At 42.2% G+C, this 23658-nt stretch overlaps 1 protein-coding gene across 1 annotated transcript in view; it reads left to right on the plus strand.

Annotated features, from left to right (window-relative positions):
* The window catches only part of FRYL (FRY like transcription coactivator), a 245550-nt gene that overhangs the window by 172913 nt on the left and 48979 nt on the right, over positions 1-23658 (plus strand). Inside the window, exons 29-45 of the mRNA XM_054729167.1 lie at positions 348-508; positions 1053-1163; positions 1995-2149; positions 2496-2595; positions 3970-4138; positions 6062-6321; positions 7639-7779; positions 10742-10910; positions 12930-13011; positions 13554-13666; positions 14653-14803; positions 15510-15613; positions 16739-16924; positions 18466-18670; positions 19834-19955; positions 21397-21587; positions 23380-23474. Coding sequence (XP_054585142.1) covers positions 348-508; positions 1053-1163; positions 1995-2149; positions 2496-2595; positions 3970-4138; positions 6062-6321; positions 7639-7779; positions 10742-10910; positions 12930-13011; positions 13554-13666; positions 14653-14803; positions 15510-15613; positions 16739-16924; positions 18466-18670; positions 19834-19955; positions 21397-21587; positions 23380-23474 — 2515 coding nt within the window. The remainder of the gene's footprint in view (positions 1-347; positions 509-1052; positions 1164-1994; positions 2150-2495; positions 2596-3969; positions 4139-6061; positions 6322-7638; positions 7780-10741; positions 10911-12929; positions 13012-13553; positions 13667-14652; positions 14804-15509; positions 15614-16738; positions 16925-18465; positions 18671-19833; positions 19956-21396; positions 21588-23379; positions 23475-23658) is intronic.

Below are 23658 nucleotides of genomic sequence, written 5' to 3' on the forward strand. Positions count from 1 at the left end.
GCCAAGATCCAGAGGTGTGTTTGTGTTACTAACGTCCTGGCCAAGCCCACCATGTAGCCAGCAGCAGCCCAGGGGGCCGCAGGCTCCCCACAGCCTCGTGCCTGCCAAGGGGCTCTGCGTGCCGGGACGCTGTCTCCCACGTAACGCAGGCCCCGGTGACGGGCTGCAGCCTTGGTGCTATCACTTGCTTCTGTGTAAATGATTTGTCGCTACAGAGGTTTTTGTTAAGTTAAAGTGAAAACATTTCTGTTTTACAGTATTACATGTTGAATAACAAACACGTTGAAATGCACATTGAAGTAAAAGAAATGGAAATGAATTTTTCTCCGTCTCTGTGTCCTTTGCAGTGCACCAGAGAAGAAGTATTTTCCCTCAGCAGAGCCTTCGTCATAGTTTGTTCATGCTGTTCAGTCACTGGGCAGGTCCTTTTAGCATCATGTTTACTCCCCTGGACAGATACAGTGATAGAAATATGCAAATTAACAGACATCAATACTGTGCACTAAAGGTATTTACTTAGCAATCTGATTGCTTTTTTCTTACGTTAAGAGTGTGGTTAAAATTTCTATCTCTCAATGTCTAGTATTATAAAAAGGGTAGGGATTTCTCCTGAGTACCTGAGAGTATTAGAATGTATATATTTACTTGCTGTATTTTTGTACTGGAAGTTTATTTGAATACATAAAATACAGTACAATGTAAGAACCTTCAGAATCTACCCCAAATTTTGAATTCCATTGTCTTAAAGAGGATCACCTAAAAGAAATACTTTTTTTTTTCCCCCTACGTAAGTGCTTTCTCTTGCTTTGTTTTTTGTTTTTTTCTTCTTTTCCGGTACTGTTCAAACTCCATTTCTAATTTGGTACCATGGTACTTACTACTCATAATAAATTACTTAGTTTCAAAAAATCACTATTGTGCTTTTCTTTGTAAAGACTAAAAGGTGTTGTAGCTACATAAGCATGGGTAAAAATAGCCTGCCTCTTCTCATTAAACAGCCACCTGTTACCTCCGAAATGTTTTAAATGTAATTCTGATATTATTGTTTGAAGGCTATGTCTGCTGTGCTATGTTGTGGCCCTGTTGCAGATAATGTAGGACTTTCATCAGATGGCTATTTGTACAAATGGTTGGATAACATTTTGGACTCTCTGGACAAAAAGGTAATTATCGGTAATTCCCTTAACATTTCATAATTGTCATTGCATTATTTGGAATTAGCGTATGGCCCACTAAAAACAAGTCGTTTTTAAAATAAGATAGGCTAGAATTAATGCAGAAAACGTACTCTGTAAATTAAATAGGATGCCGTAATCTAAAACTTCTAATTCTTATTTATTACACCCTCTTTGATCGTTTTAATTTCCCTTTTGTTACAGGATTAATGCTGTAGTGTGTACACATCTCACAATAGGGTGCTAAGTCTACAAATACAGTGTTAACGTAGACCACATTGAGCTCTACGGAAGAAGCGTTATTTGCTGCGCTTAATTTCTTGTGTCTGACCACCCTCCGATTAATCATTCTTTCTGGCCCTCCGGACCCTGTGCCCTGCGCACTCTCATAGCACGCGCGCACAGGCGTCACAGTTTAAGACAGAACGTAATTACATGTTTTCCCCTCAGAATACATTTTCTATTGGGTTATCAGAAACTAGAATAAAGCTTGATAAAGATAACTGGAGAGGGTAACAGCTCACTTTGCTGACAGCACTGCATCACTGTCCATGTTCGCCCACCGCCCCTGGGGCTCTGCGGGAGGAGGGAATTGCCCGGCTCAGCATCTTGGGAACATGCCGGCGTCCACGGTTCATGGATCCAGGTCGCCTTTTCTAGTGGCCGGATAAAATGAGAAGGAGCTGGAAGAGAAGAGACTGAGTTTTGTGTTCAATGCCATAAGGACATGCATGATGTCTCAGTAAAATGTTGAGAAGCAGACAGTGGAATCATCTACGACTCTCTCTGTCCTGGGCCATTTGTGTGACCTCTCCGTAGGTGCATCAGTTGGGCTGTGAGGCGGTGACGTTACTCCTGGAGCTGAACCCGGACCAGAGCAACCTGATGTACTGGGCAGTGGATCGGTGTTACACGGGCTCCCGGAGGGTGGCCGCTGGCTGCTTTAAGGCCATCGCTAACGTTTTCCAGAACAGGTACCCCCACTCCTGTTTTTTACAATTTATTTAGTTTTTCTTAAGAAATTATTTCCATTAGAATTCAGAAATACTAATTTAGAAATAATTCCATTTGAATTCAGAAACCAGTATTTTCTTAAGGTCTATCAGATATTAACCAAAATAAGGATAATGATCATCATGCATTTGTTGTATCTTTTAACCTTAAAAAAACAAACAAAACCAAAAAAAGCACACCAACAACCCAGTCACCCCCTGGGCGTGGCTGCTGCGTGCCTGCATTCTGGCCCTGGTCTACCGTATTTATTAGCTCGTGTGAAGGCCTCTAAATATTCCGTTCCTAACATGTGGAATTTGTCCCTAGGGATTATCAGTGTGACACAGTGATGCTCCTCAACCTGATACTGTTTAAAGCAGCTGATTCTTCTCGAAGTATCTATGAAGTTGCTATGCAACTCTTACAGGTTTGTAAACAAATGTTAATGAAAATCCTTTTACTCGGGACCTAATGAAGCACATCAGTCTCTTCTTGCCTTGGAAGTATACTGATATTCAGCTTGATTTTTAATAGCAAATTCTAGTATCAATTCCTGAGGGTCATTTGAAATAGAAGACAATGATAATATGGGTCATTTAAGTTGTTGTAGAGGGATTATATATGTTACCCCCCACACACTTGTGTGTGCGCCAGTACTGACAAAAATGGAGTGGTTAGGGCCTATGTATGTGTATAACTATTTCTGTTCAGATAAGACTGAGTTGAACTTTATTTTTTTTTTTTTTTGAGAACCAACTGAAAAGTAATTAGCTCTTTTATGATAACCTTGTATAATCTTCCTTTATTAGGCTGAGAAATATAACCTAGAAAATTAACTTGCCAAGCATGGATGCATCATTATTACACAATGCTTAACTAATGGATAATAGATTGAGGTTCTTTACTCAATCAAGGGTTAAGAGTGAGATTCAAGGAGATGCTGATCTTTCCAAAGGGTTTGAATTACGCCCTAATGTCTTTAATTAAGAAAGTTCAAGGGGTCTGGGTGGAAAAGGTGAAGGGAGTAAGAAGTACTAATTGGTAGTAACACAATAGTCACGGGGTTATAAAGCATAGGGAATATAGTAAACAGTGTTGTCATAACTATATATGGTACCGGGTGGATACTTAAAATATCGGGGGGACCATTTTATAAAGTATATGATTATCTGACCACTATGCTGTACACCAGAAACTAATACAAAATAATGTTTCTTGTAAACTGAAAGTGAAAAATAAAATTTAAAAGAAGAAAGTTCAGTGGGGGGAAAAGGAGACATATGTACTACTATTTGTAATACTTTAAACAATAAAAATAAATAACTGCACTTGTTAAAATAAAAAATAAAAAGAAGGAAGTTCAGTAGTGTAGCTCTTTACATAGTGTAACATCAAAAGAATTTTTAGTTTATATTCCATATTTAATGTGTGATTAACCAAGACCTGTTTGAAGATTTTCTTTCCGCTTACACTTGTTTTATATAGTCATATATTTGACCTGGAAAGTGGTATGTCTTTTTCAAGTAATTTTATATTAAGTTGCTGAAGTTATTTTCAAACTATGCTACTAACCCAAAACATTGCCATTAAACACAAGGAGTGCAATGCTTTGTACACAGTTACACGTCTTTTGCAAACATTTCTTGGTACTTAAGATTAACATGTGAAATATTTTACAATATATGTAACTATGTAATTTTTAAACTGGAATATTTATTGGGAGGATATTTTATTTTTTTAATGATAGTTGAAATTTGAAGGACCCATAACATCTTAAATTGATGGTATTACATCCCCGTAGATCCTGGAACCGAAGATGTTTCGCTATGCTCACAAATTGGAGGTTCAGAGAACAGATGGAGTGCTCAGCCAGCTGTCTCCTCTGCCACATCTGTATTCTGTGTCATATTATCAGTTGTCTGAGGAACTAGCAAGGGCATATCCTGAGCTAACTCTCGCCATATTCTCAGGTATGATCGTTGAGCTGGTTAGTAGTTTTTTCCTTTTTTAGCAATCATTTCTGAAATACTACTTTTAGGAAACTTTTAACTATATGGAAGTTGAGGTTGAATCCATACATGTACTTACATAGAGAATTTTTTTCTTTAATAAGAACTCTTAATACTGACCTGTCATGATATTTAGATATTAATGAAGTATTTACAGGACCTCTCACTTTTTCTCACCTTTCCCTCCCTTCTTCACTCCACTGCAGGAAAAAAACAAACAGAAATGTAAAGGGGTCTTCACATGTCATTTTGAAATATTTTTTGCCTGGCCAGAAATAATGCGCGTCAGTCAGTTGAGCGTCATCCTGTGCACCGAAAGGTTGCCGGTTCGATTCTTGGTCGGGGAACATACCTGGGTTGTGGGTTCAGTCCCCTGTCGGGACAAGTGCAGAAGGCAACTCCTCGATAGTTCTCTCTCACATCGACGTTTCTCTTTCTCCTTCTCTCCCTTCCTCTCTAAGCATGTCCTCGGGTGAGGATTAAATTTAAAAATACATATTTCTTTAGTAGACCTCGAACTTACTGAATCTTTTAGTATGTGTTTTATCTGTGCACTGGCCTGTCTTTAAAATACTGCAGGGATTGGGCTTGCTTCAGCAGCACATATACCAAAATAATGCAGAGGCAACGATACAGGTTTCTTTCTGCAGGCAAAGCCTCTCGTCATAGGGAAAGGTCCTGCACAGCCTCAAGCAAAACTATTGCTAGGACCCTGCACGGCTCTCTGGTCCAGCTTCCTTTACAAAGAATCCTGCCTGCCAAGGTTTCTGTTAACATCAGGGTCCTACCTAGCTGGGTCTCCCTGGACTCAGCTTTAGGAAAATTTGAGGTCCATCTGGTTTAATCTTCTACCTAAAGAACACACTATTATAAATGTCCCCATAATACTCTACCCTTTAGCTAAAAAGTTCTAATTATAACACGGAAGACACTCAGCTAGTTTTTCTGCTTTCCACCTGCAGCACGATCTTGTTCTCTTCCGGGTCCCGCACATGCACCACACCTGGGTCTGCTGTGGTCTTTTCTCCCATTCAGGCTCAAGGCAGAGCGGCCTCCACGGTGCCTATTTCAGCAGTGGAAATGGCTTGTTTCCCACACTTAATTACTGAGTGGGGGAAAATAACTTACATTCTCCTAACATTCCGTTCTTCAGCCATTTCCCTGTTTGGTTTACACGGGTAGATGGCAGGGATCATGCCTCTTCTTTTTAAATTTGTTTTTAGTGGATTTCTGAGCGGAAGAGGGAGAGAAAAAAACATCAATGATGAGAGAGAATCATTGATCAGCTGCCTTCCGCATGCCCCACACGGGGGATCGAGCCCGCAACCCAGGCATGTGCCCTGACTGGGAATCGCATCGATCTTGTGAATAGTGCGGCTGTGAACATGGATATGCAAATATCTTTTTGAGACCTCGCTTTGGGTATATACAATGTAGTGGTTCTTTTTTCATGTGGTTCTTTTTTCATGTGGTGGTTCTTTTTTCACTTTTTTGAGGAGCCCTTACACTGTTCCATAGTGGTTGCACCATTTTACAATCTCACCAACGGTGTGCAAACGTGTATTTATCTTAACCACCAATGGCATTTTATATAAAAAGTAAGAATGTGATATGTGTTAGCTGTTAATTTTCTTTATGATGTCATCAAGGCCAGATTTATTAAAAGGAGAAACAGTACTCACAATTCTTAAAATGCAGTGAATAAAATTTGGCTTCCTTTTCTTTAAGATTGAAATTAATTACAAGTCAAAGGAAAGGGAAGTTATATCAGGTGTTCCCTCTTTTGGCTTGGGTTTTTTTGTTTGTTTGCCTTTTTTTTTTTTTAACTTAATTGTTGAAAGTATTCCAAATGTCCCCTTTCTTCTGGCTTCTTTATAACTCTAGAGATAAGCCAGAGGATTCAGACAGCTCACCCTGCTGGGAGGCAAGTAATGCTGCACTACCTGCTGCCGTGGATGAACAACATCGAGTTGGTAGATTTAAAACCTTTGCCCACCGCAAGGCGACACGATGATGATGAAGACGATTCCTTGAAAGACCGAGAAGTCATGGTGACTAGCCGGCGCTGGTTACGAGGAGAAGGCTGGGGATCCCCACAAGCCACTGCCATGGTTTTGAACAACCTGATGTACATGACGGCGAAGGTAAAGTGGGTTTGAACTGGCAGCTGCTGCGCAGACTGACTGCGTTGGGAGGAGTAAGCAAGGTTAGAAGTGGATGAGGAGATTAGATAATCCTGTGATAATCGAACATATCCTACCTAATAATAGACAAATATGCAAATTGACCGTACCTTCGCTATGCCCATGATTGGCCAGGAGGCGCGGGGGGCGCGGGACTCGGGGTGGCCGGGGTAGCTGATTGGGCCGGCGGGATGCTGAGCTGCGTCGCCAGCAGCGGCGGGAGCTCAGCGTCTGCGCCATGGCTGTGCTGTGGCACAGAAGGGGCCTCTGGGGCAGCGAGCTCACGTCCCGCCACGGGGATCATCAAAAGCGGGGGAGCTGGGTGCCTGTCCGCTCAGGCAGCAGGCCTTTCAGAAGCCTCCGCCGCGCCTGAGCTCCCCCGTGATCGAAAGCGAAAGCGTGTAGGGGACCCTACATGTACATGATTCAATCATGCACTGGGCCCCTAGTGTGCATTATAAACTCCTTTCTCTAAAATAAACTTCTCATTAGATATAAAATATCTTCTTGGCGGGGAGTGGGGGAGGGGGGATCTAAAATCAGGTAATTACAGTCAGGTGCCGCTTAAGGACAGGGATGTGTTCAGGGGAATTCGCTGTTAGGCAGTTTCTTCGTTTATGAATGTCGTGGAGTGCACTTACACAAATCTAGACGGTACGGCCCCTACACACACAGCTGTGTGGTATAGCCCATGGCTCCGAGGCTACAAGCCTGAACAGCATGTACTGTACAGAGCACCGCGAGATTAAATCAAGCCCAACAGAAAGTGATGAATCAGGAGATGCAGTAAAACACGAGATATCTGAGGCTGTTGCTGGCGTATTGTTATGCGGCAGACTTTTTTTTTTTAATAAGTAGAAAGAATATGCTGTATTTTCAACCAATAACATTATCGAGTATCATGCACTGTACCCAATTGTATGTGCTATACTTCTGTACGACTGGCAAATACCAGCATTACCTCAAACACGTGACTAATGTGTTGTGCTATGATGTTATGACACGACATCACTAGACAATAGAAATTTTCGGCTCCCATGTGATCTTCGGGGACTACCATTGTACGTGTAGTCTGTCGTGGACTGAAATGTTATGTGGCCCGTGACTGTAATGGTATTTACGTATAGATTTGTTGAAAGAGGTGATCATTCCTCTGAAGAATGGGAAAGATGGAAGCTTCCTGTAAAAACGTTGCTTCCTGATAATTGCATGATGTGACCAGTTTGCTGCAGAGTAGACAGCCTTTACTGAGATGCGTGCTGTGTTTCCTGCACCTAGTACGGCGACGAGCTGGCCTGGTCGGAGATGGAGAACGTGTGGACCACACTTGCGGATGGCTGGCCGAAAAACCTGAAAATAATTTTGCACTTTTTGATCAGCATTTGTGGAGTGAATAGTGAACCGAGCCTCTTGCCTTACGTATGTATTCAAGATGATATTTAACGTTATAAAAAAAAAGTTAATGGTGTCTTGTCAAGTCAGAGTATAGGCATCAGTAGACCAGCAGAGGCAAAGCAGGGCCAGGCTAAGGACAGTCAGGAAATAGCACATGGGTTTACTCTCCGATTTATTTAACAGATATTATTGGCCAGGCGCTCTTATTGCAGGCCAGGCGCTCTTCAGGGTTCGGGGCATTATAATCTGACGGCTGGTGCAGATTTTACTTATTCGATGAATGAATCGGTAATTTAATCAAGTCCAGGCGTGATAAGGGCTGCAAAGGAAAACTGCAGAGGACTGAGAGTGAACAGCTTGGAGCCGGGGCTGACTGGGAGGAGGAGAGATGATGCTCAGGAGACAGTGTGATTGGAGCAGAGGCCACAATGGCAGTGTTTGCTGGGCGGGTGCTGGCATTGGGACAGTAGCTGGAGCACGGTGGTCAGTCTGAGTTCAGTGCCTATAGGATTGTGCCTAAACCCGTGTGGAAGCCAAGGAAAGCTTGGTAAGAGATAGACCATGAGGAATAAGGCAATCTTTGCCTTGTAAAGGGAAAAGCAATTCTTAAATCTGCTCAAGTTAAGAGAATATGAAACTATCAACCATGAGGGTTGAACTGAATACACGTATGCATGCAAACACGTGTGCACTCTCCCTCACCTACTTTGGGTCTTTTCCCAAATGTCCATTCTCCTGGACACCTTTGCTGGCCCATTCCATCTAAAACTGTAATTGCCCTGCCCCCCTCCCCCCACAAGAGTCTTCTTTTTTTCTTTCCCTGCGTTGTTGATTTTCCTAGTATTTATCATCATCAAACATTTACAGGGTGGGTGGTAGGAGCGGGTAAATGGGGGATAAATGGTGATGGTGGTGAGCACACAGTTCAATTACACATGATTCATTATAGAATTGTACCCCTGAAACCTATATAATTTTATTAACCAAGTCACCCCAATAAATTTTTTAAAAGGAGCAATTTTTAATGATAATAATTCCTTAATTATCATTTTTTAAATGATACAAGTTACTTCATCTACATTATTTCATTTAATTCTCACAATAAGTCTGTGATTTTGGTAAGACTACCACAGTTTTACAGATGAATAAAACAAGGCAGAGAGAAGAGCAATTTCCTTAAAGTCACACATCCGATTAGCCTCATCGCGTGGTAGGCAGAGCTGGAGCTCCAGCCCAGCTGTGTGTGTGAGGAGGGTGAACATTTCATGGAGAAGGTGGCGGAGTTGGGGTGAGGGTGGGGCTCGAAGACTTGACAGGATTGGGGGCAGCGGTGCACCTGGTGCGGCCAGGTGACTGCACCTGAGGGCAGGGGACCAGTGCATGAGCAGGTTGGATCGGAAGTCAGTTAGCAGTGGGTAACCATGATGAGACTTGTGGTATGATAGAATAAAGCTTGTTTTAAGATTTCTCCAGAGGTCATGAAAAGCAGAACTTCTCACATGTCTGTGTGCATGCGAATCATCTGGTTCCGATTCTAGAGGGGAGGCGAGGATACAGCCCGAGATTCTGTATTTCTAGCAAGTTCCCAGGCGATGGCTGTGCTGCTAGGACCACAGTTGAGTGGTAAAGGGAAAAGTATGGAGGAACATACATATAAGGCACACTACTGGGATTTTTGTCACTTAACTCAGACTGTGTACTGGGTGACAGTGCTTTGTACATCTTAACTTGCTTAACTCTAACTGCTTTCTGAAGCCGGTGCTATTGCCCCATTTTGCTGAAGGGAAAACAGAGGAACTTTCCAGCTCCTCTAGGTAGTAAGTGTTAGATCTACATTCCGATCCAGGCTGTGTAATTTGGGTTCAGTTTAGTTCCAGGTCCTTTCTTATTCTCTGCTCTATGCTGCTGGGTTGAATGTAGAAAATGGGAAAGTAGAATAAAAGATAAATCCTGGGTTTAAAGGCTGCCTGACTAAAAATTAGAGGAATACTTGGGATGGTATTCAGTTTTTTCCCATTAAAAAGATACATTGTTTTATAGGAGAGCCATTATCTTTTGCTTTTCTTTAACCAAAAAAAAAAAAAAGAGCAAACATGTAAAGGAAGTAGATAATGTTGTGGAAATCAACCTATATATAAAAGGGTAATATGCAAATAGACCAAGTGGCAGAACAACTGAATAACCAATCAAAGTGTAATATGCTAATGATATGCTAAGGTTGCTCAACCACTCGCTATGACGTGCACTGACCACTAGGGGCAGACAGTTGACCAGTTGGCCAATCACTATGACGTGCATTGACCACCAGGGGGCAGATGCTCCAAATGGTAGGTTAGCTTGCTACTGGGGTCTGGCCGATCAGGACTGAGCAAGATGAGCTGGACATGCCCTGGAGCCCTCCCGTGGCCCCTCCCCAGCCCAATAGTGCACCGGTAGGGTTACTCACCCTGGCCTGCACCCTCTCACATCCCTTGGGGGATGTCGGAGAGCTGGTTTCAGCCCGATCCCGCAGGCCACTCCCCTTGAGAGGGCACCAGACGCAGGGCTCATGGTTGGTGAGCACTGCTGTGGCAGCGCAAGCCTCTCCTGATTGGGACTGATTGGGCGCAAGCCCATGGCAGGCACGTGGGGGCCAGGATGAGCAGGAGTGGCAGGTAGGAGCTGCAGGCAGCATTGAACTTTGGGTTTTGGCCCAATCCCTGCAGCCCACCCAGAGGAACCCCACCCATGCACGAATTCGTGCACCAGGCCTCTAGTTAAACCATATATTGAGATCATTTTAATAAGATATAATGTTGAGGGTCAGAGGGAGGATAGTATTTATAAAGCTGATTAATCGGTGTTTTATTGCTGATCAATGTTATATTCCATTTTAATTGTGCTTATTGATCTGCCACTTAAAATGGAAGTTACAAAATTTGTCTCAAGACAGATTTATGAAGTAAAGATTTTGCTTTTTCTTTTCTGAATGGCCTCCCTGTGACAGGTGAAGAAAGTTGTTGTATATTTAGGTAGAGACAAGACAATGCAGTTGCTGGAAGAGCTGGTGAGTGAGCTGCAGCTGACCGACCCCGTCAGTGCAGGAGTCACGCACATGGATAACCCCCCGTATTACCGCATCACGTCCAGCTACAAAGTCCCTTCTGTCACCTCAGGTGAGAAGTTACAACTGGTTACTCCGTCACAAAAGAGAGGCTTTACCTAATTGTTCATTTTAGCAAGCGTTTGCTTTAAACATCATGAAAATAAAAGCAAACATGAGTCATGTATGGTAATTAGCTTGACAAGATTTTGTAAATCCTCATATGACTAAAGAAATTTGACAATCTAAAGATTCTTAGTATTATAGAGGGAAACATTTATATACTTATTCAGAACCAGAATATAGATTTATATATCCTTATATTCATTTTAATGAATATAATTAATGTTCAATATAGAAAACACTTATAATTGAAATTACACTGTAATTTTATTTTTCATTATTTGAGCATATATTGTACATAGTGTCCAATTTTGTGAGTGAATATATCTATCCATATATATATTATAGTTATTATAATATTTTGAATTGAAAATACAAAGTCCCCAAGGGAGTAACTTCCAGTGAAAATTGATTATAACATCTGGGATATTGTAGATTAAATTTTTATGAAACTCTGTTTATAAACACTCAGTTTGTATTGAGTGTTTTTGGCCTGTTAATTATAATACTATCTGTACAATTGGAAATCTTTTATATCTTTGAAATTTATTTTTTGTCATCTATTTTTATCTCAGCCTTTTGTTCTACTTTCTTAGAGGATTTCTAATAATCTTCTATTGAATTTTCCATATCTGCTAGAAAGTTTTTAATTCCAAAGACGTGGTGTGTGTTTTTTATTAGAATTTATTTACTAACACTCTGTTCATGTTTCATAGTTGAACTATCCACTTCTATATCTGATAAAATTTTCTCCTCCCAGCATAAATTCCTATTTTCTCTGTATTACTGTTTGTTTTGATTTGTCTTAGTAAAAGCTTTCCTCAAAAGCCTACCGAGTCTAGGTTGGTCTTTTCATAAAGAGTGGAGTATAAAAGAGTTGACTGGATGTTCTGTAGGTATATATGGAACTTGTTGACTTGGTCATTTGTTGTACGATGATCTCACTGATGCAAGTGTCTCTGGGACTTTTCTCTTGGAGTAACCTAGTTGCCCAGACAAAACTCTACTAGTCACATGCCTACAGTAGAGGGTGTAGGGTTGTGTGTGTGTGTGTGTGTGTGTGTGTGTGTGTGCGCGCGCACGCACATATACATATAATCCATAGATACACACAACATAACCTTCTGGAAGCCCATGGGGTGAGAAGATTTCAGGGGGTACAGTCTCAAATTTTAGTATGTGTATTTTCATGTAATGCCCCTATTCTCAGTGAACTACTTTCTCCCTCAATTGGACATGGTGTCCTAGTCCAGAAATCTTCTGATTTAGTCTCATCAGAAAAGATTTCTGGATGTGGAAAGAGACAGCCACCCAGTTATAAGAGGCAAGGGGATAGATCTTGGGGACCAACTACTTCTGCAATAGATTTTCAAACTATTCTGCCCTTTTTTTTTTTTTTTCTTCTTTTTTTTATAGTGAGATGAAGGGAAAGGGATAGAGAGTTAGAAACATCAATGATGAGAGAGAATCATTGATCGGCTGCCTCCTGCATGCCCCCTACTGGGGATCAAGCCTGCAACCCAGGCTTGTGCCCTGACCAGGAATCCAACCGTGACCCCTGGTTCATAGGTTGATGCTCAATCACTGGGCCACACTGGCAGGCCTAATTCTGCCATTTTTAGCACCACCTTCAATCCTTACTTCCAGCGGTACTTGATGCCACTAATTTCTGAGCCTTTTTGGAGATTCAACAATATAGGTATGGAAGCTTCTTGGTTTCCTTAACTACCATCTTAGGACTCAGCCTTCTTAACACTTAATTTACTTCTTGTCCATTTGTTTTTCAGCATCCAAATTTCTATTGCTATTGTCTTCTTTCCTTCTTGGTCACTATGAGTACCTTCCTTTTTAACAATTCCTTTGCTCTCATTTTACTGGAGTTTTGACATCTATAATTTGATGGGTTTTTTCTCCTATTGAGTTATTACAGGTTTCAAATGCACAGATACTGTTTTATTTCTGATTACAGGAACTACTTCCAGTAGCAATACCATGGTAGCTCCCTCAGAAGGCAATCTTGATAAGCCCATGAAAGAGAACACTGAAGAGAGGTAAGCATTTGCCTGTTCTTCCTCAGCCTCTCAGTGGGACCGCCACTGAGTGTCGTCCAGGTAATCGGCCATCTCTGCATTGGGATGTGTATTCATTGGGTCAGAATTCTAGTGAAAAAACACATTGCCATTTTGGGAATTTTCCACATGGACGGTTTCAACTTTAAAGATGCTGATGTGCTAGACCCTGTTCTGTTCTCTCAGGGATGAACTGGTGGAGTGTGGTCAGTGACTGTTTTGTTTGTGTTGTTTACATTTTTTAAACTTTTCTCAGTGGATGTTTGCTCTGCCTGTTTCCTATAAAACAGGTTTCACCAGAACATAATATTAGCACAACTAATTTAAGAAAAATCTTCAGGTAGAAATAATTGACTTAAAAGCTTAAGCTTTTGGCTTGTGAGGTGAAAATGAATACGTTATCATGGTAAACTTCCATTCATATTTTGTGTACTGTGTTCTCTTTGAAGCATAGAGAGTGTAACGTAGAGTACAGATACTGTTTTTCCGTGAGCCGTGACTAACTGCAATGATCCTTCCCCTAGCTATGTGCACCTAGACATCTACAGCGGACTAAACAGTCACTTAAATCGTCAACATCACAGACTAGAATCTCGATACAGTAGCAGCTCTGGAGGATCTTATGAAGAAGAAAAAAGTAATACATTCAAAATGTTCTTTTTTTATATATATAATTACAATGGTGAGGTGTATTATTAATTATATTAATGCTAATCTCTTTTTCCAGTAACTTGTTTTTAAGAAGAGTATTTAACTGCCACTAGTGGTGTTCCAACATAATCTGAAATGTCTTGATTTTGAGAGACCGCATAAGTGGGGAATATTTGTTTTAAAAGCCCAGGTTCCCTGTAGATTAATCAAGGAACTTTAAAAAATAGTTCTCAAAGAGCATCATGGAGCAGACACTGGCAACAGGCTGCCTTTTTGATCAGGTGCTCTTTCTCCCTGGAATCCTGTTTTATTGGAGTTCTCCCTTGCAGTTGCAAAGTGAACTTGGGTAGATACCCAAGTTATTACAGGTAGATACCCAAGTTCACCGTGACACTAGGGTAGGGTAGAATGGAAGCACAAGCCTTCAGGCTGGGAAGGGGCCCTGAAGATGGTCGGGTCCAATCTCCTCATTTTGCACAGGATGGAAACTGAGGTCCAGAGAGGTTAAGTGACTTACCCACGTCACACAGAACTCACATTTCCCGATGGCACTTTCTATCATGCCCTGCAGCCCCCCGGTGCAGAGCGGATTTCCTTTTCCGACGGGTTTTTGTTGGCCCTCTCTCAGGAAATTTAGAATTGAGCAACTTACCAGAAGGCCCTGTTACCAGGCAGCTTCACCTGTCATGTGGTTACATGGCTTGGACATCCATTATGGAGCCATAAGAAACTGCTACTGTAGTTTCGCTTTGACAGGAAGGCCACAACCTCGATGGGTATCTCTTTCTCTCTCTGACTTGCTTAACTTGAGAATACCTATACCCCAGGTCTTTCCTAGCCAGCAAATGTCAAAAGCGTGGGAAATGGTTCTGATCACTTTCCAATGCTATAAATAGTTGGTGTCTTACTAGAGTTTGCTTATATTGGCAGAAAATAGATGGTGTAGAAAATGAGATCATTTTATTTTGATAGGTGACTCAATGCCACTTTATTCTAATTGGCGACTGAAAGTGATGGAGCATAATCAAGGAGAGCCACTGCCCTTCCCACCAGCTGGAGGCTGCTGGTCACCACTGGTGGATTACTTGCCTGAAACGTCATCACCTGGATTACCTCTTCACAGGTGGACTACAGCGTCATTCCTATTTCATACGAGCCAAATTCTGCTTAACACTGTCGGCTTTCTCGATGCCATCGGACAGCACAGGATACAAGCAACCTTCTTCCTTTTAGATACCGCCACCAATGAGCTCAGTGTGCTTAGGTTTTAAGAAATCTAAAAACTCACCATTCTGACTGTATGCCATTAGTATTGTGAAACCTACGCGTGCTGCGGCTCTTTCTGGGTGTCTGGCATAGTTACTTGACCTTTCTGGGACCCAGTTACTACATCAGGAAAGTACGATTTTCATGGTGGTAGGCGCTGTTACTTTGAGTTGAGTTAAACTGAACCTTACCTAACGGAATCACAGGAGAACAGTTGCTACATTCTTTGAAAACTTACTGATGCACCAAACACGCATTGAACACCTACTATGTGGCAAGCAGTGTGCCAGGTCTTAGGGTTGCAGATGAAGAAAACATGGCCCTTGACTTGAAGGAGCCCTTAGCAGATGGTTTTGTTTGTGTGTTTTTTTCCCTAAAATTGTCACTTAACAGTTTCTTCGGCTGAATTCCTTTTCCTCTCTTTTTCTTGAGAAGTTGTTTTTTGTTGTTGTTGTTGTTTTTCCCCCCCACAAAATACAATGTTAAAGTCTTCAAGTGATTTGCATATGATTTTCTCTAGGTTTACTCTAGTGAAACCTTAATAATACTCTTATTTGTCATAGGTGTAACATAGCAGTGATCCTTTTGACTGACCTGATCATTGATCATAGTGTGAAGGTTGAATGGGGAAGCTACCTCCATCTTCTTCTTCATGCAATTTTTATAGGTAATACATAATCTGACCCTAACTCCTTCGTTTGATGTTTGTGTGATAACTGAAAGGCGGTATGACTTAACGAAGTTGCCACGTGTTTGTTTCTATTTTTTTCTGTGCCATTTCCATGACACTTTTCCCTGTGATTCTCGTGGTCTGGTGGGGTTCTTCTTTAGCCTCTCTTTTAACCACAAACAAGTCTGTCCCCTTTCCTCACCTCTGGCCCCTCCCACTGCGCGCGCGCGCACACACACACACACACACACACACACACACACACAGGCCCCCTCGCAGGAATGATTCTGTAGCTGTGGCAAAAGTAAAAGTAATTTACCTCTGGGTTTGGAAACTTTCAGAATAAAGGGAAAATTAAAACAGGTTCCAAGTGTTTCCCAAAAGACTTGGCTGGTGGGCAGCCTCGTCTGATTATTACAGGTGAAACTGCGCCTTGTGCAACAAACATTGGGCTCCACGACATGGACATGCCTTTCATGCTTGTAAGATGGGTGTCAAGATAGCCGTCTTCCAAGCTTTCCAGATGTGCACATGCATAAATGTATTACCGCATTCCTTTGGTAATCAAGCATCTAATGATTTTCTGTTGTGTGCTAGGCCCAGAAGATATTTGCCTTTTTAAAATTCATTTACATCTAGTGTTATGTAACAGAGTAATTCATTTCTAAGATCACTACATTTTACACATAAAACTCATTGAAAACTTACCTGGATTCTCCCCCATTTCAGTAGGGCAGTAGGCTATTGTGCACAAACTCTAGGCCAATAAAAAACTTTATGTAGTGCACCATCTTCCACAAAATATTTTTTTTAATACTTTTATTGATTTCAGAGAGGAAGGGAGAGGCAGAGAGAGATAGAAACATCAACGATGAGAGAGAATCATTGATCGGCTGCCTCCTGCACACCCCACACTGGGGATCGAGCCCGCAACCCAGGCTTGTGCCCTGACTGGGAATCAAACCATGACCTCCTGGTTCATAGGTCGACGCTCAGCCACTGAGAATGCTGACTGGACCCACAAAATATATGATTTCTGCATTTCTTTAAAATACTTAATTTGGTAGCAAGAATGCTCATTATTTGTCTTGACTGATGATTATTTTCTACTGTTCCTTTCAGGGTTTGACCACTGCCACCCTGAGGTGTATGAACATTGTAAGCGCCTGCTTCTGCACTTACTAATAGTGATGGGACCCAACAGTAACATCCGAACTGCTGCTTCCGTCCTCCTCAGGAACAAGGAGTGTAATGAACCCAGGGTGCTTACCGTCAGACAGATTGCACACGTAGATTATACCTTCACAGGTATTTGCTCTAAATGTATAATTTGAAGGTGGAATCGTACTTCATTAATTTGAAATTGTGCAGTAGAGAAAAACAAGTAAATAAAAGTTGAAATACTGGAGTACATTTTTTAAAATGTAGTTCTATTATGTTAAGTACCATTGTCATTTTGTATTGACCAGTAAAAGAAGGAATTAGTTTGGAATATTTGAGTCTGCATTGCTTTTAAGTATCTTTGTCATAGAAATTTTTTTTTTAAATGTGTTGTTACTGATTTCAGAGAGGATGGGAGAGGGAGAGAAATATCAGTGATGAGAGAGAATCATTGACAGGCTGCCTCTTGCACACTCCCTACTGGTAATTGAGCCGTGGCCTCCTGATTCATACCAATGAGCCACACTGGTCGGGCTGTCATAGAAATGTTAAGTTCTGAACATGTAAGTTGAAGATACAATGAAAGAGTGCTTAATTTACTAAGCACTGGTCATCAAAAATATGTTGAACTTTATTAGGTCCCTCCTAATGTCAAGATCTGAAATATTGACAAAGGAAGACATTAAATTTTTTTTATTCACTTGATTATATTTACTGCATTTAAAATGTTATACATTTTTATTGTATCACCTGGTCAGACATCTTTATAAAACTTTATGTCCATAACTAATGATAAATTAATTAATTAATTAATTAAAAAATACAATGTTACACATTTTGAAGTATATTAAGTTTCAAATCACACATTTTAATGAGGTTCAAATTAATGAAAATCTAATATAAAATTTATTTCACTGTTGATGTGAATTATTTTTTTACTTTGAAAGTTATACTTCTTTCCTAATAGCCATAACTTATTTATTCCATGTATCAGTATCAGTGTCCTTAGGTTAATAATAGATGATCTAGAAAATAATTTTTAAAAAAACTGAAATAAAATTATTTTGTAAGTTAAAACTGTGTTATATAACCCTATACCTAGTAAAACAACAATTATTAGGAAATTTATTCACCTTTTAAAACTATGATTAAAAGATGCATAGAATGAAGTTTACTGCCTTTTTATGTTAATGCATTTTTATTTAAAAGGTGTTTGTTCTTAAGGCTCCTTTTGCCATTTTCTAAAGATGGTCCTTAATAATATCCTTTAATATTACTTAATAATTGACAAAATATAAATATTACAAATAGACTTTAAAATTGTCTTCCTTTAAGTAAAATGAATCAGAAAGTATAGAGTACTTTCCATAACAAATTAAAAATCAGTTCACATCAGAGAAATGTGACTGACTTACTAGAGTAATAAATGTTGAGGAAATACACTGAAATTTTGGGGAAATGCCACTTTCACCTTTTGTCAGCAGATGGCAGCAGAGGGCTGCACAGTAAATACAAGTGTTTAAGTTAATAAGAGGCTATGCAATAATGCTTGCCCAAAAACTCCAACAGAAGGAGCGTGGAGCCTCTCACGCATGCCAGATAGTCTGTAAGGAATGATAGTTCGGTTCCGTAAATACTGTGTGAGGTTTTTCTTATGCTTGGTATTCATGCCCGCCTTTCTCTTCCAGCAGGTGTTAGTGATTTTATACCTGATTACCAGCCCTCCCCTATGACTGACTCAGGGCTTAGCTCCAGTTCTACCTCTTCTAGTATCAGCTTAGGAAACAACAGCTCAGCCATTTCCCATCTGCACACCACTGTCCTCAACGAGGTTGACATCTCAGTAGAGCAGGACGGAAAAGTCAAGACCCTCATGGAATTCATTACCTCAAGGTAACCGTGACACCTCTTAACCACCCGGCAGCACGCGTGTGCGAAGTGGTTCCTCCATTTGTCAGTGACAGAGAGCCCTGTTGTTTCCTGGGGTGCCATTGCTTGGAAATACACTGGTCTGTATGGTCCAACATTGATAAGATTATGGCGCACCGAGGCATTCTTCTTTTGCGTTCACACTGTCGTACCCAAGGAGGCCCTAATTGTGCCCGGGGACCAAGGGCCCAGAGAGAATGCTGTATTATCTAAGTTTTACCTATGCCACTTGCATTAGCTACTTCACCAGTCGGCCATCAAGTATCTATTTGCGGTGCACTCTTTGCCCGGCACCGTACGTAAAGCAGACACTGAGAAGGGGAGGAACGGGCTGGCGGTATTCCACAGCAGGAGCAACATCTTGGGGGCAATGGGCAACGGGCTGTAATCCAGTCCGGCCGTAACGCCGAGGAAAGGGAGTTTTCTAGACGAGAAAGCTCGGGAGAATGCAACCTGGAGGGCCATGACGCCCTGGCCATGGGTTACAGATCTTTTCTCTTTCCGGGAAGAAGCCGTTATTGAAAACCTTTGAGCCGAATGGGGAGGGTGGGAGGCCGTCGGCCTCTTCGCGGTGTGTGGGATGGCAGGGCCTGAAGGCAGCGTGGCCACAGAGAAGGTGTCCAGGGCACTTGGGGCGTGACCCTTAGTCGTCAGGTCGGTGGCCTTGAGAATACAAAAACATTTATAAAGGACGGATCAACAGGACGTGATTCCGTCCTGAACGTTCCCCGTGGCTTTCACTAGTTAACGAGCGTCTTGCATTGCAGTCTAAGTGCCCGGCTAGCCTCTACAGACATAATGTATTGGCCCGTAACACAGACGCAGTGACCAGTCCTCTCCTCGCTTGGCCAAACTTGTCCTCTTCTCCTGCTGCCCGTGAGAGAATTTGGCTGTAACGACGGGAGACTGCAGTGCGGCCTGACCTGGCTCTTCCCCCTCCCTGCACGGCTCATTGCTTATCCATGTGCATAGACAGTGATAGGAGGCGTGTGACCGTGACACGCTTACTGGATGAACTCAAGTATGACCCTTTCTCGTTGCAAAGGTGTACGTTAGGCCAGTCTGAGTAAAGCTGTTAATGTGAGTTAAAAACCAAGGGAATTACACCTGTCGTCCTCTGTTTTCAGAAAAAGAGGGCCCCTGTGGAACCATGAGGACGTTTCTGCCAGGAACCCCAGCATCAAGAGTGCTGAGCAGCTGGCCGCGTTCCTGAAACACGTGGTGTCCGTTTTCAAGCAGTCCAGCGCAGGTACCTATCAGGGTTTGAGAGAATCTCTCCCTTCCGTGAGATATATATATATTTTTAATGTTTTTATTGTTTATTTTTTTTAAATATATTTTATTGAGTTTTTACAGAGAGGAAGAGAGAGGGATAGAGAGTTAGAAACATCGATGAGAAAGAAACATCGATCAGCTGCCTCCTGCACACCCCCCACTGGGGATGTGCCCACAACCAAGGCACATGCCCTTGACCAGAATCGAACCCGGGACCTCCCAGTCTGCAGGCTGACGCTCTATCCACTGAGCCAAACCGGTTTCGGCCCATGAGATATTTTCATGTGATCTCAAAACTTCTGATAATGTTTAGCAAAGAGTGGACATATCGATTATGCTTAAAATACAAAGTTTTAGGCAGGTTTTCTTTTTTTTTACTAAATTAGTGATAACACAGATTTGTTTTTCTTTGGAGATAAGTTCAGTTACTCCTTAAAAATAAAGGTACTTGGGACATTCTGGGGTGCTTAGTTTCGTGTATGATGGCATCATAAAATTATAATACAACTAGAGGCCCGGTGCACGAATTCGTGCACGGGTGGGGTTCCTCAGCCTGGCCAAGGTCGGGGCCGTCTCACCCAGTCCCGATCGGGGCCAGCCAGCTGCGGGGAGGGACCGTGGGAGGTTGGCTGTCGGAGCACACTGACCACCAGGGGGAAGCTCCTGCCTTGAGCATCTGCCCCCGGTGGTCAGTGCGCGTCATAGCTACCAGCCGGTCATCCAGTCGTAAAGGTCACTTAGGCTTTTATATAGAGAGATTGTGTAATAGAAAAAATTACATTAAAGAACATATGTAGGCGTGACAAAAATAAATTCTTTATACAGGTATTGGCTTCTATGATCTAAAAATGTAACACATTCTGAAAGTTATAGTAAAAGTGTGGGAAGGCCTTGGGGAGGCAGGAGCAGGGTAGAGGGGGTCCATGGAGAAAAAAGGGGAAACAACTGTAATATTTTCAACAATAAAGATTAATATTTTTTTTAAAGTAGGTGTCTGAAGCAGTGGTTCTCACCTAGGGGTCCTGTTGTCCCTCAGGACATCTGGCAATGTCTGCAGACATTTTGCCACAGTGCGGGGCAGGGGCAAGTGGTTAGTCCTGGCGTGTGGTTGGGTGGAGGCCAGGGAGGCTGCTGCACGAGGAACACGGCACAGCAAAGACTCACCTGGCCGACATGTCAGTAGTGCTGAGGTGGGAAACCCTGCGCTCCAGGGTTACGTCCCTGAAGGTTAGAAAGAGGAGCCACCTACACGCAGATGGGGTTGAAGGAGAGAAAAGGCACTGGCTCGTAGCGTGGGGGCGCCGTCCGGCTTGCCAGGTACGGTGCCGGCTCTGGGCTGTAAACGGCAAGCCTCTGGCTGTAGCATTCTGTTCTGGAAAACAAGAGCCACCAACTTGCCTCCTTTCTTTTCACAGAAGCAGTTCATTTGGAGCATCATCTTAGTGAAGTCGCTCTGCAGACAGCACTTTCCTGTTCTTCCCGACACTACGCTGGGCGGTCCTTTCAGATTTTCAGGGCCCTAAAGCAGCCTCTTTCTGCAGCTACGCTCTCTGACGTTCTCTCCAGGCTCGTAGAAACGGTGGGGGATCCAGGAGAAGAGGCGCAGGTATCTCATTAAATTCGTGCCGCAGCCATTGACCGTCTGCTCGCAGTCAAGGACTTAGTGCCAAATACAGGTCGCTGCAGGTAGGGCAAGATCATGGTCATACAGAATTATTCATGTCGGATGTTAACCAAGGTTTGTGATTAATCTTTAATAACTTTAGTGCCTATCGGAGAAAGCTTTACCTTTACACACACACACACACACACACACACACACACACACACATCCCTGGACATTAGAGATAAGCAGGTAAAAAAGATAAGAAGTTAAATTTGAAATGGAATGTTGAATTTCATTTTTTTAAGATACATTGAGTGAAATATTGCAGTAGAGAACTTAAGTCTCTATTACACCATTCAGGACACTGGGAATACGGCAGTGAGTAAGACAAAGGTCCTGGCATTCTGGAGCTCACATTCTATTGGGGAAATAAGTCTTCAATCCACCAATAATATACAACATAATTTTACTTAGCAATGCTATGATAATAATAAGGTAAAGGGTTAAAGAGTGATGGGAAGGAGGGAGTAATTTTTTTTTTTAATCCTTACCGGAGGATATGTTTGTTTTTCTTCATTGATTCTAGAGAGAGAGGAAAGGAGAAAGAGAAACATCGATGTAAGAGAGAGAAATATCAATAGGTTGCCTTCCATACATGCCCTGACTGGGAATCAAACCCGAGACCCTTCGGTCCGTGGGCCGGCACTGTAACCACTGAGTCACACCAGCCAGGGCAAGAGGGAGTGATTTTTTATGTGATCATCTACGGAGGTGATTTTTGAACCCATACTTCAGAAGTGAATCCTGTGGTAATCTGGGGAAGAACCTTTCTGGCGAGGGAAATAGACAGACAAGTGCAGAGGCCCTGAGGCAGAAGCAATAGGCTTTTTTTGAAGACCGTCAAGCAAACCCATGTCTCTAGAGCAGCGGCCGCCAACCTTTTGGACCTCATGGACCACCGGCTGGCGCCCGCTGCTCTAGAGTGTGTTGGATGGTGCTATCTAAAGGCAGGAGATGGATGGGGTAGGCGGGGCTAGATCATGTGAGAGGTAGGGTTTTACTCTGAACTGATGGGATGCCACTCAAAGGTTTGAGAGGAGGGTGATGGATAGATTAGCTTTTCAAAGACTTGCTCTGGGGCCTGGGTAGAGACCTCAGTGGAACTAGAGTGAAGCGAGGAGGGTCAGGTAAGAGGCTACTATAAGAGTCCACGCTGAAGTGTGGTGATAGCTTAGATCAGTGGTCGGCAAACTCATTAGTCAACAGAGCCAAATATCAACAGTACAACGATTGAAATTCTTTTGAGAGCCAAATTTTTTAAACTTAAACTTCTTCTAACGCCATTTCTTCAAAATAGACTCGCCCAGGCCGTGGTATTTTGTGGAAGAGCCACACTCAAGGGGCCAAAGAGCCGCATGTGGCTCGCGAGCCGCAGTTTGCCGACCATGGGCTTAGACTAAGGGAACCTGTGGAGATAGAGAAAAAGGGTCATATTTAAGATATATTAAAAGTAGTATTTTCAAGACTTGTTGATAGATTCAGTTTAAATGTCATAGAAAGAAGCAAGGATGGCTCCTAGATCTCTAGCGTAAGCAGTTTGTGGTGCCATTATAATCATTTTATGCCATTAATTTGATGAGTTTTCATCAATCAGCAAGATCATGTTGCTTAAGAGTTTAATCACTTTATAATGTTAATGTGGAGTTTGTTCTATTTTTAAATCTCCTTGGGAAGTCCAATGCAATTTCTGTTTTCCAGAGCATAATTAATTAGAGTCTGCCCTTTTTTCTAGGGATTTGTGATTGAGCTTCTTCTCACGTTGGAATCTGCGATTGATACCTTGGCGGAAACCATGAAGCATTATGATCTTCTTTCTGCCCTTTCTCAGTAAGAATTTAAACCAGGCAACTGGTAGATTTGTATATAGAACTTAGTGGCTGAACATGGATAGCGATGGCACTGTGTTATTCTAATGCTGGTAGTGAGAATGGTGCCGAAGAATTCGGATGGACTAGCCGTGGGAAATGAGCCTCAGGCCGTGAGGATGTGTGGGAAGTCACAGAGCCATGCG

This window comes from Eptesicus fuscus, chromosome 2 (assembly GCF_027574615.1).
Source record: "Eptesicus fuscus isolate TK198812 chromosome 2, DD_ASM_mEF_20220401, whole genome shotgun sequence".
Lineage (NCBI taxonomy): Eukaryota > Metazoa > Chordata > Mammalia > Chiroptera > Vespertilionidae > Eptesicus > Eptesicus fuscus.